Source organism: Marmota marmota, unplaced genomic scaffold, assembly GCF_001458135.2.
Source record: "Marmota marmota marmota unplaced genomic scaffold, marMar, whole genome shotgun sequence".
Lineage (NCBI taxonomy): Eukaryota > Metazoa > Chordata > Mammalia > Rodentia > Sciuridae > Marmota > Marmota marmota.
Genome location: NW_025999941.1, coordinates 16,812,861 through 16,829,487, shown reverse-complemented (window position 1 = coordinate 16,829,487; position 16,627 = coordinate 16,812,861). Strand labels below are relative to the sequence as shown.

The following is a 16,627-nucleotide window of genomic DNA, read 5'->3' as shown; positions in this document are numbered from 1 at the left end:
AAGGTCTTAGTTTTAAAATACCTTATAAAATTACCAGCATTGGTGGTTTTCGACTCTTCCCCTAAAATTTTAGAAACAATATTTAGGTGGAAAAAGCAAACTCCAAAGTTCAACTGAACATTCAAGTCTTTTTAAAGAGAATCTGTCTAAGCTTAAAACTAGGGTTCAGGCACTTTCAGTTTTTTCCATTAGTTTTAAACCACATCACATACTAATAACACATATGTGCTCAGAGTGTCTACACACACAGGCACACACACACACACACACACACTCACGCACGCACATTCACACACTCGCGCACACAAAACACGAACAAAAGAAAAGCAGTGTGTCACTTAGTTACGTGTAGTCTTGTTGGGAAATCAGGCAACTAGGGAGAGCAATGCCCACTTCATCTGTATGAATCCACTCCCGAGACATTAAAGGGACAAAGACTTTCACAGAACAGAGGCATCCCTTAAACTGTAAAGGAGGCAGGTTCTAGAACTATTGGCTTGGCAGTGAACCACTTCAAATTATAAAAAGGTATTTACTTTATTAATTAATAAATAAATACTAGATGATCTCAATTGTACCAAAACAGGATATCAGAAAAAAAGACCTGTGCAAAAATACGTATTTAAATATGTACAATTCATTTTTAACAAAATATGTCTTCTGAAATAGGGATACTTCCATATTTATAATAGAACGAGAAATCCCAAAATAAAGATACAAAAGTAGGTTTTGTATAATTCTTTGTTCATCATTGCAGCACTTTTTTTTTTTTTTGAAGGTTAAGAAAACTGCAGAAGTTGTCATGAAATTCTATTGGAAAGAATATAAAAATTATCTTGGTTTTAAATTGATACCAAAGTCTGTCTAGAAACATCCCAACCGCTGCAAATTTGGTTTTTGCGAGTTAATTTAATTAAAAAAAATACTTGTACTCCCGTGTTTTAAATGGTCTTAATTGTTTTTCATAATAAAAAGTAGTTGTTGGAGAAAATAAAATATTTGAACAGTCTAAAATTTAATAGCACTGTTTAGAATAGGTCTGTTTGTGGCAGGCAGAATCCCAAATGGCTAATTTCCTAATCCCGATGCTGTGTGTGTTACCGGGAGACATAGTGAAATTCAATTCAAATCTCAGTCTAAGAAATCAAATTGTCAACACTCACTAATCTAAGTATCTACAATATTCTGAATCAACTTGCTATCGTGGATCCTATTCACATCTTTCGGAACAACATGATCTGTCTATAAATTCCATTGCTAAAAGCAACTTAATTTATAACCATCAAGTCCCCTTGGCTCTGAAAATAAATTCTACCCATACCCCATTGCACTTGTCACCAGGGAACTGACTAGATACCTTCTGATGCCCTCTCTCCTTCTCTCCCTCCCACACTGGGATGGAACAAGCAGACTGATTTCTCCCAACTACACCAAACTGGCCCGTGCGTTTCTCCTCACTAGCTCTCCTATAGTATCATTTTAAAAACATTTACTGATTGCATAATAAGTGAACAAGAACTGTTCTCCCCTTTCTTAAAAAAAAAAAAAAAATCAATATTTTACATCAATTTATAGCTAAAGTATCTGCATAAAGTCTTTGTTTTCTTACATAATAAGAATAATTCTGTAGCAATTCACATTATTAGGCTGGTAACCAAGTATTTATTCATTCTACCTGTTGTTGACTTGAAATTCCCTGAAACTGAAGTTGGTCACCCAAGAATTTGAGGGAAAAAAAGGACGCACTGACTGGCTCTGCCTGGGCCCCATCAGGGTGACGATCAGGGCCGAGGAGACGTTACCCTGTGTTCGGCCACTCTGTTCTCTGAGGCAGGAGGCCTTGTCCTCAGTTCAGGACTGTGGTGTGGCATCGCCAGATAAAGGCCCAGCTCACTCCCCTCGTGAGCCAAGCTGCTCCACTGTATCAAGCTTCGGGGTGGATACTACAGGAAACTCCTCAGAGGGCTCCACAGCTCAGGAAGACAACAGCAGTCACCCTGAGGAAGAAGGCGTGCCCCACGGGGACCCTGCATGGGCCTGAGTGCACACTGTCGACGTCCACCCACCTCAGGATCTGCTCCCCACCCCACCCCACTTGCATCCAAGTAAACATCTTTAGTGGTCCTAAGGGAGAGGGGACACACGCGATGCCAGGAGCACTGGATGCAGAAACTTACACTTAGTCCCAGGACAGTATCCACAGAGATAAAGGGGGGCAACCCCTCGGAAGTACATCCTAATGATATCACTTTAAAAAGGCAATTCTTAAAAAAAAGACTGGGTAGGACCATCAACCCAACCTGAAGTACTGTTTAACATGAAAACTTAAAGATAAAAAAACTGCATCTCTTTGGAAATCTTGGAAAAAGATGATTTTTCTCCCCCTATTTTTATTTTACCTTTCCCAGCCCCACCCTCAATTTGGTTTTCCATTATCAAAACTAGTTTGTATTTTCTTTTTCTTTTCTTTAAATCACACAGAATTGCTTTTGTACCATGAAAAGTAAGCCTCCAATATGGTTATGCTGGCTGGCAGGGCATCAATGACTTGAAACCATTTTGTAAGTCCAAAACCTCGGACAGCTTCTTATCCTAAATGACTTGCAACAGGCTGGGTCACTGTGTCATGACGCCTTGTGCCAACATCTGCCCTCTAGTCCTGGAACACTGCTGTGGAAATCTAAAGCCAGCTTTCTTTCTGCAGAGGCTGCTGGGGTACAGCCCTCCCTCCTGGAAGGCCTCCGGGCCCCAGGGGAGGCGCCTACCTGCTGGAGGGTGACCTACAGAAGACGGTGCTGGGGGGGTGGGGGAGAAGAGGAACTGGCAGGGAGAGGGAGGAGGGAGGAAAGTCTACAGTAACGCTCTTGCCAAAACATTCTTTTGCCCAGCCAATCTACTCCAAGAGTGGCTCCATGATATACTGCAAGTTAGAACAAAACAAAACAAAACAGAAACTTCTCACAGATTTGTAGCAAGCAGTCCAGACCACTTTAACACTGATAAAAGCAATCCGGTGGCTGAACTCGATCCAGTGTCCTTTAAGAGTACTCACTGCTACAGACACAGCTTCAGGGAAGTCCTCGTCAAACATGGGCCTGGCGGGCTCCCCTGGGCCCACAGGAGGTCCGGAAGATACTCAAAGGCATCGCGGAGTCCAGAGTGCTGCATGGAGGTGTAACTTGTCTTCAAAAGTGTCCGGATTGTTCCTCCCTGTGCTGTTTTCAGTCGTCAGGGTCGTGCCTTTGGCTTTCAGAACAGAGGGGTGGGGAAACGAGAGATGAGTGTGCGTTTGGACTCTGTGCCCCCTTTATCCTACACTAGAACATTCCAAAGGCCATGCGTCACTAGTGTTCCACTGACTGCAGGAGGCTGGGGTGGCGAGCTACAGAGCCTGGCCTTAGCTTCCAGGAGCCTTCGCTGTCCCTGGGCCTGACCATTCTCAAGGTCTCCTTTCAGGAAACCGGCTACAAGAGACACAGGCCTGGGCTTCCAGCCTGAAGAAAGGTTCCATGTTTGCCTTTGGTTTTATTTTCTGATTCTGTGCCCGTGAAGGCATTCCGGGTTACCCGAGAGCAGAACAAGGCTGCAGAGGCCAGCACACCTGTGGGCCAGCACACATCTGCGGCATGCCATACTCAGGCAGGGGCAGGGGGCCTCTGCCTTCCCAGGGCTGCCTGAGGCCTGGGAGCAGCCGTGAGCAGCCATGGAGCATCCCAGAGGCTCCCAGCACTGCCCGCCTCAGCCCTTCTCAGAGGACTTCAGGCAGCTGGGCACCGTCCTGACGTCAGCTCCTCCAGGGACAGCAACTTGAGGGTCTACTTTTCTAGGAGTGGCAATCTTTAAAGCACTGTGGGGTCACGGGTCCCTCTGAGCCTCTCAAGCACACTACAGGATACCTCCTGCAGATCACTGAATGGAGCTGTGACCCTTCTTGGGCTCACTCATCCTCGGCTCTCTAGACACAGGCCCCCTAGGACTCCTGCAGTGTGAGAAGAGTGCTCTGGGCACGGAGGGCAAGCCTTCTCCAACACAGGCTTCAGTGGAGAGTGATTCCACAAGCAGAACCTAGTTAGATGGTGTGTGCCACGGTGCCCCCAGGCGAGCAGAGAGGTGATAAACCGGCAGGTCATAAGCTTGGCCAACAGACAGTGGGCTATGCTAGATTTAAAAGATCATATAGCTTTAAAAAATGGCCAAGTTTCTACACAAGTCCAGATTTGCAATTTCTCTGAAACTGGTAACGAGGGTCTGGGAGCAGCCGCTCCATTGAGGTGGGCACCCCTGCCCTGCCCGAGCCCTGGCCCCCATCCACATGAAGACCAAGTATGCTCAGGAATTCTCACCTGACACTACAAGCCCTCCTGCTGGGGCCAGGGCCCACTGGGACACTGCAGCCAGAGGGACAGCTTTAGGGAGTTTCCAGTGCAGGGATGCTCACCATAAACTATGAGGAGGATCCACCAAATAAGAAGGAAAAGCAATTCTCACTCGCCCAGGAGGCTCTCTCCACCCCCACTCAAAAAGCCAAATGACCCAAGCCCACAATTTCAGCAGCTGCTTAGTTCCCGGGTGTCTGCCCACCCTCCAGCACTGCCCACCACCCCATGCTGCAGGGAGCTCCGTAGGGAGCGCCATGGCCTGGCTGACGAGAGTCCTAGCCTGTCATACGTTCTGCAGACGAAGAAAGGAGGAAAAACAAAGAAGAGCCTCACATTTTAAGTCAGGGCTCTGGGGTGCTGCAGCTGAAATTCCTGTTCGTAAGCAAGGTGAGGAGATATCCTGATGGATGAAATAACAAGATGAGAGATGAGCTGGAGTTAGAGCAAAGGCAGCTGGAAGAGACAGCAGGGGAGGGGCGGGAGAACCAGCATCATGGGAGACTGGGAGAAGACGAGACACAGCGTGAGACAGAGACATGGTTCACTGGGAGCCCGACACCCCTGGCCGGCTAAGGGACACCCAGCTCCACCTCTTTGTTAAGGTGCAATGGGGGATGCCCACACTGACTCCTGGCTTTATGCCTTCCTCTAAAATAGGAAGGAGAAAATTGGTGGTGGAATTTAACCAGAGTATCTGAAATTGTTCCAGGTGAAAACTATTACCAGCACTTTCTTCTCCAGTCTTGAAGCATCCCTCTCTAGGTCAGTGTGACTTCCAATGCAGGCGATCCTCAGAGTAACACCCTCCAGGAAATGCCCCTGCCCCCTCCCCGTCCTGATCTTGGGGTCCCGGCTCCAGGCCCTCCTCAGCCCCCTCTGCAGCACATCCCCGTGGCTCCCTCCTTCAGAAGCATCCCCCGCAGGCAGCAGGAGTTCTACAGAGGAGCCTGCTGTGGCCTCTGAGGCCAGCGATTCCTGCCTTTCTAAAATGACACCATGAAGCTGGACTTGTCTACAGGCAACCCCTGCCCCCTGGGGGGACTTTGGAGCAGAGCCCAGGGAGAGCTGGGGGCCAGGCCCGCAGTGCGCATCCTACCTGGTGCAGGAGAGAGCTGTTGGTCAGTCCTTGGGCCCCGGGGAGGGTGCCCGTGTGCTTCATGTGCACGCTGTTCATGGTGGGCAGTCTGGCGACCTTGGTGGCCTTGCCACTGCTGCCGCTGCTGCTGACGGCGCTGGGGCTGGGCGAGCACTTCCTTTTCTTTCCTATGAGCCTGTCCAGCGGAGTGTGCGCCAGCGGGAAGCCCCCGTGGGCATGCACGGGGAGCTCGCTGGCCTGGTGGATGAAGGGGCCCAGGGAGAGTGTGGCGTCGCCGCTGTTGACCATCACGCTCATCCTTTTGATGGACTCTGCGGGGCTCCCGCTGGGGGGACCCCTCCCTGACTGCTCGTGCCGGAGGCTGGCCGAGTGCGCTTTGTTTGTCACACAGTTGAGGCCGATGCTGTGGGAAGATGTCACTGCCGACGTGTAGGGAGGCCCGGAGTGAGCCACACAGTTTTTCCTAAAAGACTCCATGGAATGAGAAGAAGAGGAGGAGGAGGAGGAGGAGGAGGCAGAAGAGTGAACCAGCAGTGGGGAGCTGTTTTTGCGTTTCTTTCCTGAGCCGCCGCTGGTACCGCTGCTGGCACCGCTGCTGGCACTGTGACAGTCAGTGCTGTTACCAGCAGACTCCTTGGGTCTTAAAGACTTGCTGGATTTCAACTTCTGAGGTTTCCTGGACATGGGGGAGGAGGGGACCGAAGAGAGGCCAGAGGGTGTGGAAGGGGACGAGGATGAAGAGGACACTTGTCTGGATTGCATACTGCACACAGGATCCATCGCCCCGGAAGTGGCAGGCTGTGCATTTAGTGTGGTTCCATGAGCTGGTACCGCTTTGCTATGTGGGGAGATGCAGGTGGATGAGAGCAGTGCTGGGGACGCAGAGACGGTGGCTGCGGCAAGGTAGCCGATCCCACACTGTGACGTCGGCACAGAGTTTGTCCGGTGAGGGACACGTGCAGAGACGGGTGATGTGGTACTGGGCACTGGTGGGATTTTCCTGAAAAAAGGAGAGGGCAAGAGTGTGACACTCACCTCACCGCAGCCACTCATGGAGGCTCAAAGACCCTGACAACCCACCGCAAGCAGAGGGATCGATCACCCGCACACCAGTCAGCCAGCCAGCCTGCCACTTCCTTCTTCCAATTCTCTGATGCCCTCCTGGGGCTCTTAGAATCACATGAGATGCGTGCCTCACCCTGTGCTGCCGCCCCAGCTTCACCGCCAACTCCCGTCCCCAGCCACAGATCTCCGTGTTTCGAGGACATCATGGCCTGACCCTGCGTGCCTGCCCTCTGTGCCCCACTCTTGCCCCCTTGGGTTGGCTCAGCACCACTCTCTCAGGAGCTCCAGGCTGACTTGCCTGCACCGACCTGTCCTTAGACATTCTGAGACTGCAAGTTGCTAACTCCTTTGCAGAGGGGGCCACCCACAGCTGACTCGCCATGATAGCCCTAGCACCTGGAATACAGAAGGCATAAACACAGGGGGAATTCTAGAAAGATGAGGGGGGAAGGACATCACCAGTTAACAGCAGCGACTAGGTTGTAACTATTGGCCAAACACTGCCCACGGGATACAGCCTCCAGATCTCAGGGGGCTCAGCCACAGTGTGGTAATGTTGGTGACATCTGGGTAGGAGCTGAGCAGACAGTCAGGGTAGGGAGGCCCCACTTTTATTTTAGCTCAATTTTTAAATGTAATTGCACCAGAATTTCAGCAGCCCCTGTGGCAAAATGAAGCCTGTTGCAGTGCCATGCAGCTGGGGTCCTCGTTACCCGCCCGTCGAGGGGACCATCCCTAGAGGCCAGGACGGTGGGCCAGCCTGGGCAATGCAGCAAGAACCATCTCTTAAAAACCCAACCACAAAAACCGAGGAAGCAGAAAAGAAGGGCCTGACTAGAGGGCAAGCGCCACCTCCACCGGCTCCCGCTCGCCCAGTCCCACCCCGCTCTATTTCCAAGACAGGGAGCTGGCCCGAGCGCCTCCCCGGTGCCTTTTAAGAACCATGTTCTTGGGCTGGGGTTGTGGCTCAGCAGTAGAGCACTCGCCTAGCACGTGCGAGGCCCTAGGTTCGATCCTCACCTCCACATAAAAATAAATAAACAAACTAAAGGTGTTGTGTACAACTAAAAAATAAATATTAAAACAACAACAACAACAACAAAGAACCACGTTCTCCCAAACAGGGATTGACGAGGGCAAGTGCTTGCACCTGCTTTAAACCCCACTCCAGAGTGCGGCTGTGGCCTCACGTCAGAGCTTCTTGATTTGGGCTGCATGAGAGCCACCTGTGATGCTTCAGCCACCCCCATACCACCTCAGGGCAGTGGGCAGACTCTACCGTCTAGAGAGTCCTGGCTCTTCCACAGGACAGGGACTGGCACTACGAGAGGGAGGTGCTGGGAACGGCGAGTTCCTGGGCCCTGGCCTAGGACCTGAGCAGAATCTGTACCCAGAGGACCCCAGGTGACTCAGGGGTAAGCTCTGCTCTAAATGAAGCCCACACACTGTGATCTGCTGAGTGCAGTGAGTTCTTGTGGCCACCAGGGGGATCACGAAGCTGGGGCCTCAGGACTAGGTTGTCCTGAATCAAATACTGGAAAAAGGAAAAAGGCTTCCGCAGGGCTGGGGATGTGGAGGCTCACTCCAAACAACCGCCACCAGGTCCTCTGAAGAGGTTCTTATGCAGTGATGTGACCTTTCAGATAAGCAGAAGCAAAGCAGGAATACGTAGTAGTCTTGATTTCTGTCTGCACAAACCAGCTCTATAAAGGTATATAAGAAACTAAAAAAAGGTCTGTGGGCTGGGTGGTATATAGAAGGGCAGGGGACGAGGGGACAGCCTTTTCATTGTATGCCTCCTTATATTCAATTTTTGCTTTAAAGCTATGCAAGTGCATTCCCAATTCACACGGTTAAACACCAAACACAAGGGCTGGGCTGGGGCTCAGCGGTAGCGCACTTTTCGAATCTCAGCACCACATATGAATAAATAAAATAAAGGTCTATCAACAACTAAAAAATGAAAATATAAAAAAAAACCCAAACACCAATCCTTCACTAGCTCCCTAGCCCCTCTTAGGGATGTGGAGTAGTGGTCCCACATGGAGAGAGGGCACAGGAGCTCCCAGTAGCCACCTGGGCCATGACTGTGCTCAGGAGAGGCACTGGCCACTTCCACCCCTGTTCGGAGGCCCCACAAAGTGCAGGGGCTTAGATCACACTCAGCCCACCTCCTCTCACCCCTACTGTACCCCGGTGATTAGCAGTAAGAGGCCAAGAAGAGCTGCTCAAACAGCGCTCTTCCTGGAGGGAACTGTGCTAGGCCAGCAGGCTGGGACAAGGACCACTCCCCCATCCAATCTCACAGAGTGCCTGGAACCAGGCCCAGGGGGCTGGACCTGCCCCAAGTTCCCACCTGCTCCAAGCCCATGCATCAGTTCATCCCTGAGCCACGTGTGTCACTGTGTACTGACTTTCAAAACCAGTGGTCATGTCAGTAGAAAGGACTCCGTCTTCCTCCTGAGAGCAAGTGACAACAGCCCTCCAGCAGCAACAGCCCAAGGAGGCAGTGAGTCCACCTCACCACCCCTCCAGCTTTTTCAGAGTTCAGAGCACAGACTGGGGAAGCTCAAAGGCAGGAGCAGCTCAACCGCCGTGCCCAGCCTCGAGCCCTCAGGGCAGTCTGAAGAAACGACAAGCTGGGCCCTTAGGGGTCCTGGGGTGCACTGAACCCCAACAAACCTCTACTCCACCACTGGCAGGGGGGATTTCTCTTCAGAAGGAAGCAAGAAGTGCGCAGTGGGAGAGCAGAGCAGCGCCGCTCCTGACCTGTTGTTCTAAGCGAGCAACGCGTCCTCCTCCCAACTGTCACTGATGTGCTAAGGCCTCTGACCAGCTCTTCAGACCCACTAGGAAACCCGACAGGAGGGAAATGGACGCACTGGCAGAGCCCACTCAGCAAAGCACTAGCTGATGACGCCCAAATGACAGATCTGGGACTCTGAACAACCCCTTTAGCAAAGCTTTATATATTCATCAAAGTAGACTCCACCAAATGCTAGTTCCCAAGTCCAGAGAGTTCAGGAGACTCCATGTGGCTCATGACCGCTCCTGCTTTGAGTTTTAAAGCCCAGTGCTCATTAAAGGCTCTGAGAAGTCCTGCAGGAATGAGAACAATTTTACTTCAGGAAAGGCTGGATGAACCATTCATTCACTTAAATTCCCGTTTGGGAAACACGTGCAAATACAACACAACACAAAGTCTTCAAGTGCAAATCACAACACACAGCTCTTCTACCTGAGGCCTTCGGAGTTTCCCATTGCACAGTCAGCCCCACCGTCTACTGGCCCCCCGCTGGTCTCTCAGGCCTGGTCTCGCATGACACTCATGCCTACTGTCGCTCAGTCTTCACACTCCTGGCTCCTGCCTCCTGAATCCTAGAATCCCTAGAATCCTATCCCCCTGTGGCTGCCCTCTGATCCATTCAATCAGGTCAAGGTCACCTTTTCAGAGACACTTTCCCTGAATCCCCCAGGTTGTTTTCCCCCATTTTTATTTGGAAACCAAGTGCCTCTAGGTCCAAATCCTTACCCTATCACCAATCTTCTGTGTGACCTTGTATTTCAGTGTTATTTGCTAAAAAAATTAGGGGTCCATTGCAGTCACTTGCCAAAGAACAGTGGAAAATAAATATACCCAACAGATTGAGGGCATGCAGCGAGCTCTCGGCTGACTCTCACCTTGTCCAGCCCCCTGAGGACCAGCTGCCCACTCATCTGCTGACTGGTGTTGGCCTCCCCTGACTCCAGACCAACCATGAGCTCGGCAAGGGTGTCCATCCTCCCACCTTGAACCGGGCAACCAGGACAATGTGGTCACTGAACGAGTGAGTGGCTGGGTGACCAGGTGCCTCCTCAGGGTGGCCAGGCACAGCTTCATTTAGACTACCAGCCGCAGGGGCCGTCTGGGAAGTGGGAGATACGCAGGTGAGCTGCCCCCGCCTACTCACCTCCACAGCTGCGAGTTCAGATGCTTCTCCACCATGAAGTTGAGGGCGCAGCGGAGCCGGTTCCACCTGGAGTCGAACACGTAATACCCTCTCCCGATCTGCCGGCTCCCGAATGTGCAAAACTGAAAGAGAACACAGCGGGCTTGCCCCTCAGGCACAGCTGCCCCGGACACCAGAGGCCATGGAGCACGAGGTGACAGTGCCTGCCCGAGTGTCCTGCTAGGGAGGGAGCGCAGAAGATGCTCCCGACAGTGCTGGCTCCCGTGGGGCACCTGGCCCAGCTGCTCACACCTGGACCACGTCCCACACCTCGGGCACGCCACACAGTGCCCTGTCCCTGCTGCGGAGGAGGGTCAAAGTGGGGTGGACGCGGAACTTACAGACGCTGGCTGAGGATGACGACCTGAATAATGACAGTCCAGTTTTTCAACACACTCTTCTTTGTCATCGCCTTCACCCTCCTCACTGGATAACCGAGAGGCTGGCTCAGTGGCAGGCAGGGGAGGGTGTGGAGACTCATGGACTGGAGGAGGGTCAACGGGGGCGCTCCCACCTTGCTGAGCAGGGCAGCCTGGAGGCCTGGGGAGCAGGAAGTGCAGCGGGTCAGGTCACACACCCGGGAGACAGCGTGCCCAGACCGCCTGGGGGCTGGGCTCCCCACTCCTGGGGAGGCTTGCTGGCAAGGCAGCCAGGGAGCGGAACACCTCTCCCCTCGCCTGCCACCACCTGGGAACTCAGTCCCCTCTGTCCTCCCCAGAGGAGGACCGTGTGTGGAGTTTAAGAGAATTAATTACTCCCGTTCCTCTTCAATTTCAAATGGATTTGGGTTACTAAGGCAATAAATTATAAAGCGCTGGCCAGGGCTCTACGCTAACCTGGGAGGAATGGGAAGTGACACCAGTACAGGGGCTTTCCCACTCTATGTGGGTACTCTGGAGCCTGGTGCGGCCTCTCTGCCCACAGCAACAGTGGCCCAGTGGTTCTGGAATTAGTGTGCTTTTCTTCCTAATGAAAAGCCTTCCACTGAAGATGGCCAAGGGAAGGAGTTTCTAGGGAGTCTGGGGCGGGACCCTGGCACACGCCAGGAGCACCCCGACGGCTCCTCCAGGGTGTTACCCCAGGGCTGACGCTGGAGGGGCCCAGCACACAGGTCCTGGAGAGGGAGGGACTCCATCATTATGCGACAACTGCAGGGCAGAACGCAAGCTGCAGCACCCCAGAGCTGGCACCTCCCTAAGCGGAAGCCCTGTTGCCCTCAGCCCAACCACTGGCACCAACCCCCTCCTGCACGCCTCTCCCTTCCGCCTGGAACCTGGGCCCAAGGGTCCTTCAACTTCAACTTGGTTACATATGCAAGCACGCACACCCTCCACCAACACCACCTCAGGTGTGCGTGTGACAGATTCTCAAGCACCTTGGCCCACTGCTTATTATGCTGCTGAAATGTCTCATCTCCACTCAGGACAATATCCCAAAGGATTGCATGAAAAGTCGTGTTGGTGAGTGGATGTTGTGAAGACTCGGGCCTAATGCCTGTCCCCAGCAAGAACTCCCACAGTGTACTCTGGCAAGAAGGGAAAAATAAACAGGAAGCCACTGTCAAGGCCATGTGAAATATGCCAACCAGTAACCTGTGGCAGGCAAGGGCCAATGTCAGCCCTGCTCAATGGGGTTAAGAGACACCGGATTTTGAAGACGTACAGAGCAGATAATTCGAGCTCTGTGGTGCTGCTTGTATCTGCGACCAGGGAAGCCCTGGCTGAAACTTACTGAGGGCCTGGACAAGCTTCTTCTCACAGTAAGCATCAACTATAAAGTGCCTCCCTATGGCGAGCCTGCTGGTGTGTCCCCTGGATTCCGACTGTAGCCTTGCCCGGTGCCCACAAGCCTGTCCTGAAGGCGGGGCCCAGGTTGGAGGGCTTGGCTTACCTTGGAAGACTGGGGGTGTGAGGTTTAGGTTTGCTAGCTATGGAAGGCTTTGATTCAGAAGGAGAGTTTTGGTGCGGCTCCTGCGACGACCTAGGAGGGGCGGGATGCGGGTCCCTGAGAGGCTGCGGTGGTGGCTGAGAGTCCGGATGGCGCATCGATTCCTTTTCCCTGGTTTTGTTTTTGTGCTCAGCTAATAACACATCAAATCGTTTTCTTCTACCCTGAACAGCCCTCCGCTGGGTTAAGGAATGTGTCTGAAGAACAAAAAACACAGAACTGAGGAATCTCTACATGACTTTGATCTGTCACATACCCTCAAACGCCACTCTCTTTAAAAAGCAATCTATACCATCAGCACAGTTAAAGACAGCTCAGCATTTGATGAGATAAAAAATAATTCCAAAAGCATAATCTTTTCTCCGCTGGACTAAAAGCACCCAGTCTAGACTAACTGGAGGAGAATCTGGGAATGTTATTTCTATCAGAATGAAGGAGTCATGTTAGTTGGGTCACCTGGCTATGTAACTAGTGGCCAATAGTAGAAACAGGTGACAGGTGCTCATGTTTTGTTACCATGAGAGCAATTGTTTATTGAGGCTCTTATCAACTCCATTAAAGAGTCCCTCTTTCAACCATTTAAAACTCCAAATGCTAACAAAGGAAAGAAACAATGATTCCATAAACACACATTAACAAGTGTTCTTGTAGTAATTGCAGAGAGTAAAAATGAAACAATTGCTTCTCTGTCTTCCAGTGAAAATGCCCTGCGAAGACAGAGTGGGCTGACACATTCTGGAGACAAGGGACCACCATAGCTATGGAAGACCTGAGAGGGTGAACACAAGGCCAAGAAAGAGCTGCAACAGGAAGAGACACCCAGCAGCCAGTTCCACTCCCGAGTCTGCAGACAAGAGTCAAGGTTCAGAACTGAGAAAGGGGCACCCGGAGGGGAGGAAGGCCAAGGGACAGCTGCTGGCTTTCAGAAGGCAACCAACGTCAACCTCTGATTGAAACACCTGTAAGAAAGCGTCTGTGCGCCAAATGCATTTTGATGATAACCAACATTCTATAAAAACCAAGGTAACGGAGTCTAGTCCTATTCCCAGCAGAAGACAAACTAGTATGTACAAAGTGCAAGGTCACCACAGTTGGCAACTCTTAGTTAAGTCTGATCACTGTGGAACGACTTCTAGGTCATAATTCATGAACTGCTGGGGTCTCAGTCTGTAAAAACGCAGGAGACGATGAACCCCAGGAGTGGGTCAGCTTCCATTGACGACAGGCCCTAGTCACGTGATCCATGAACATATGTGACTTCATCCACATTTCCTCCTCTCATGTTTGAAATATGACAAGGCACACTTCCCATGCTTCCCTACCGTACGTGCTCTACACCACACTGCTCTGTGGGCTTATAGACATGTTGTTATGAACTTGGGGGATTTACCTCAAACATTCATCTGAAACATGATAACCCAACCTACTGTCATACTGGCCACTGTGAAGTATGTCCACCCAAAACCCAACCAGGCACAGATAAATGTGCTAAGCTTCTTTTGAAAACTTTAAGGTCCTTTAGTATGTAACATACCCACATGAAAGTAACCTGAATGAGGAAAAGGAACTTTGTTTGTGTTCAGTGCTACATCAGCACCTAGAACTGCAACTGATGTTAAATAAATGCTCCAGTCAAAAAGTACATAAAAACAAAGATCCTTGTTGAGCACAGTGGCCCGTGCCCCTAATCCCAGCAGCCCGGGAGGCTGAGGCTGGAGGATCACAAGTTCAAAGCCACCCCTAACAACTTAGTGAGGTCCTAAACAACTTACGGATTTGGCTCTGTGGTAAGGCACCCTGGATTCAATGCCCAGTAAAAAAAAAAAAAAAAAAAAAAAAAGACCCCCAAAAAACCCTCTACTACATACTGAAGGGATGAATGACATGCTGTCCCTGGCCCAGCTGCCTATCTTTTCAGACACACATATACACACTCCTCCTAAGTGTGCTGTGCTGCTTGGCCAAGGAAAGCTGAGTGAAGAAAGCAGGGAGATGGTATTGTCCCCGCTCAGGCTGATGAGCAGACAGGATGTCCACTGGGCTCTGAAGGACACTCCAAATACAGACCCGAGGACGCTGCTGCACCCCGACATCCAGAACTCTGCAAGGGGCTGACAGCACCAGGGAAGACTGGGCACACGCTAAAGCCCTGCTTTCTGCTCTGTGGAGTCACCTGCCTCTTCCTCCCCTCCAGTTTAGCTCCCGGCCCGTTTCTCGGGCTGCACAGAGTCCAAGCCTGCGCGTCCCTCCACTGTGCCTCTCCCACACCTCCCAGCCCAGGCAGGACAGAATGACTTTAACGCAGGGTCCTGTGGCTAGGAGCCTTCCTCAGCCACATCTTCTGACTGCAGGCCCTTCCGTTTTCATGAACCATCAGTGGGTTTTCTACTCCTCTCAAATCACCAATCTTCATCTCTGGTGTTAGACAAGGACAGCGGGCACACCCTGATTCTGTTGGACCCTACACCCCTGGGACCTAGAACAAGACCTGTGCTTGCAGGGTGTGTGATACCAAGTTTTTCAGTGATGCTGGACAGAGACAGAGGCACAGTGGTCATGATGCAGCCTGTCATACAGATGAGGAGGGAGGAGGGAGGCGGGCGGGAAGCAGACTGCAGGGGACAAATGAAGGGGGCGAGCAGCAGCAAGCCCACCCCAGGGTGGGAGAGACTCGGGTGAGAACTGGCCCAAGCCCAGGGTGCGAGAGACTCGGCAGCAACTTAGGACATTTAGGGGAGGGCCATGCAGGCATTAGTCCTACACGGCCTAACTGGTTCAGGCCAGAGTGAAGCAAGGGAAGGAAGAGAGCTGACCAGAGGACAATGAAGAAAGAAAGGCACTCTGAGAAAGCAGGCTGGCCGGAGGCTGCATTTTCTGCCAGCTTCATGCTGAACTCACGACAAGTCAGGGCTGAAGAGGGAGACTGATGCAAGGGCAGGCGTAGAACCAGGCCACACGCATCAATGACACACAAGAGCAGAAGAACAGCATGAGCCATCTGAAAGAAAGATGGCAGGAACATGCAGGTCCACACAAAAGCAGGAGGCGCAGGGAGAGTGGGAACACCTCTTGCCAATCCCACTTCTGGGCCTTAAAAACATACCAGCCCAGCCACGTGTTCACCAGAGCACTACCTATAACACCTTGTTCTGAACAAGGTAAAGGCCCACTGACAGACAATAAAGAGAAATGTGGAAAATACAAGGGATAGAATATTATTCAGCCCTCGAAAAGGAGCTCCTGCCATTGCAATAACATGAGTGGGTCCAAAGGACATTATGCTAAGAGAAATAAGCCAGTCACAGAACACAAACACTTCACGACCCCACTTATGAGAACCAGCCAAACGCACAGAATCAAAAAACAGTCCTTCTAGAGGCCAGAGGGACAGGGAAATGAGGAATTACCAATCAACAATCAAAAAGCTCCAATTAAACAAGATGAATGAGTGCCAGGGACCTGTGGTACAACAGTGTGCGTACAGTCCACAATGATGTGCTGTACACTTAAAAAGGTTACTAAAAGAGGGTGACGCCAAGTGGTGTAGTTCTCACCACAGTAGAACAAAATTTAAAACAGAAAGAAAGAAAACACTTTGGTGCACCATGAAGTTTCACAGTTAACTTTAAAAAGAACACCCTGAGGCTGGAGATGGGTTCAGTGGTAGAGTGCTCGCCTACCAGCATGCACAAGGCCCTGGGTTCCATCCCCAGCATGGCAAAAACCAAAAAACCAACAAACCGAATAGAACATCCTGGATAAAGAGAGCAAGCCTGCTCCTGAAAGCCAGGCAGACAGGAGGAGGGAGAAAGAGCGGGCCAGCTGGAATCACGGTGTGCAAGAGGGCCGGGGTGTTATTCCACAAATCCCCTTAGATGTAGCTGAAACCCTGACACAATTCTACACAGGTCACGTGGCCATATTCAACACACTACAGTATGTGTTCAATTAGTATCCCAGGAAGGGCAAAAGTTATTTGTCTTGAGGGAGGAGTTTGTCCTTAAGGGAGGACAAACTTGAGGACTCAGGGTAGGGGTGTCCATCAACCCAGGACAGAAGGCAAAAATCAGAATGTAGATGTGTACTTTTCCAATCCCTGAGCAGAGAGTCTATGCTTTTTTATTATTTTTTTTAAATTAGATATTAGGGGC

General features: G+C 51.3%; 1 protein-coding gene across 5 annotated transcripts in view; it reads right to left on the bottom strand.

The window, feature by feature from the left end:
* Atxn7 (ataxin 7) overlaps positions 1–16,627 on the bottom strand; it is a 104,540-nt gene that overhangs the window by 17,993 nt on the left and 69,920 nt on the right. For 2 of the 5 annotated variants that reach the window (XM_048801216.1, XM_048801217.1), the window contains 6 exons: positions 12,420–12,673; positions 10,871–11,069; positions 10,491–10,612; positions 5,476–6,475; positions 4,713–4,779; positions 752–3,246 (listed from right to left, as the gene is read on the bottom strand). In XM_048801216.1, coding sequence (XP_048657173.1) covers positions 3,137–3,246; positions 4,713–4,779; positions 5,476–6,475; positions 10,491–10,612; positions 10,871–11,069; positions 12,420–12,673 — 1,752 coding nt within the window. In that variant the 3' untranslated portion in view covers positions 752–3,136. Of the gene's footprint in view, positions 1–751; positions 3,247–4,712; positions 4,780–5,475; positions 6,476–10,490; positions 10,613–10,870; positions 11,070–12,419; positions 12,674–16,627 lie in introns of those variants that run through there. The other 3 variants (XM_015494500.2, XM_048801218.1, XR_007346895.1) reach the window with 2 other exon arrangements.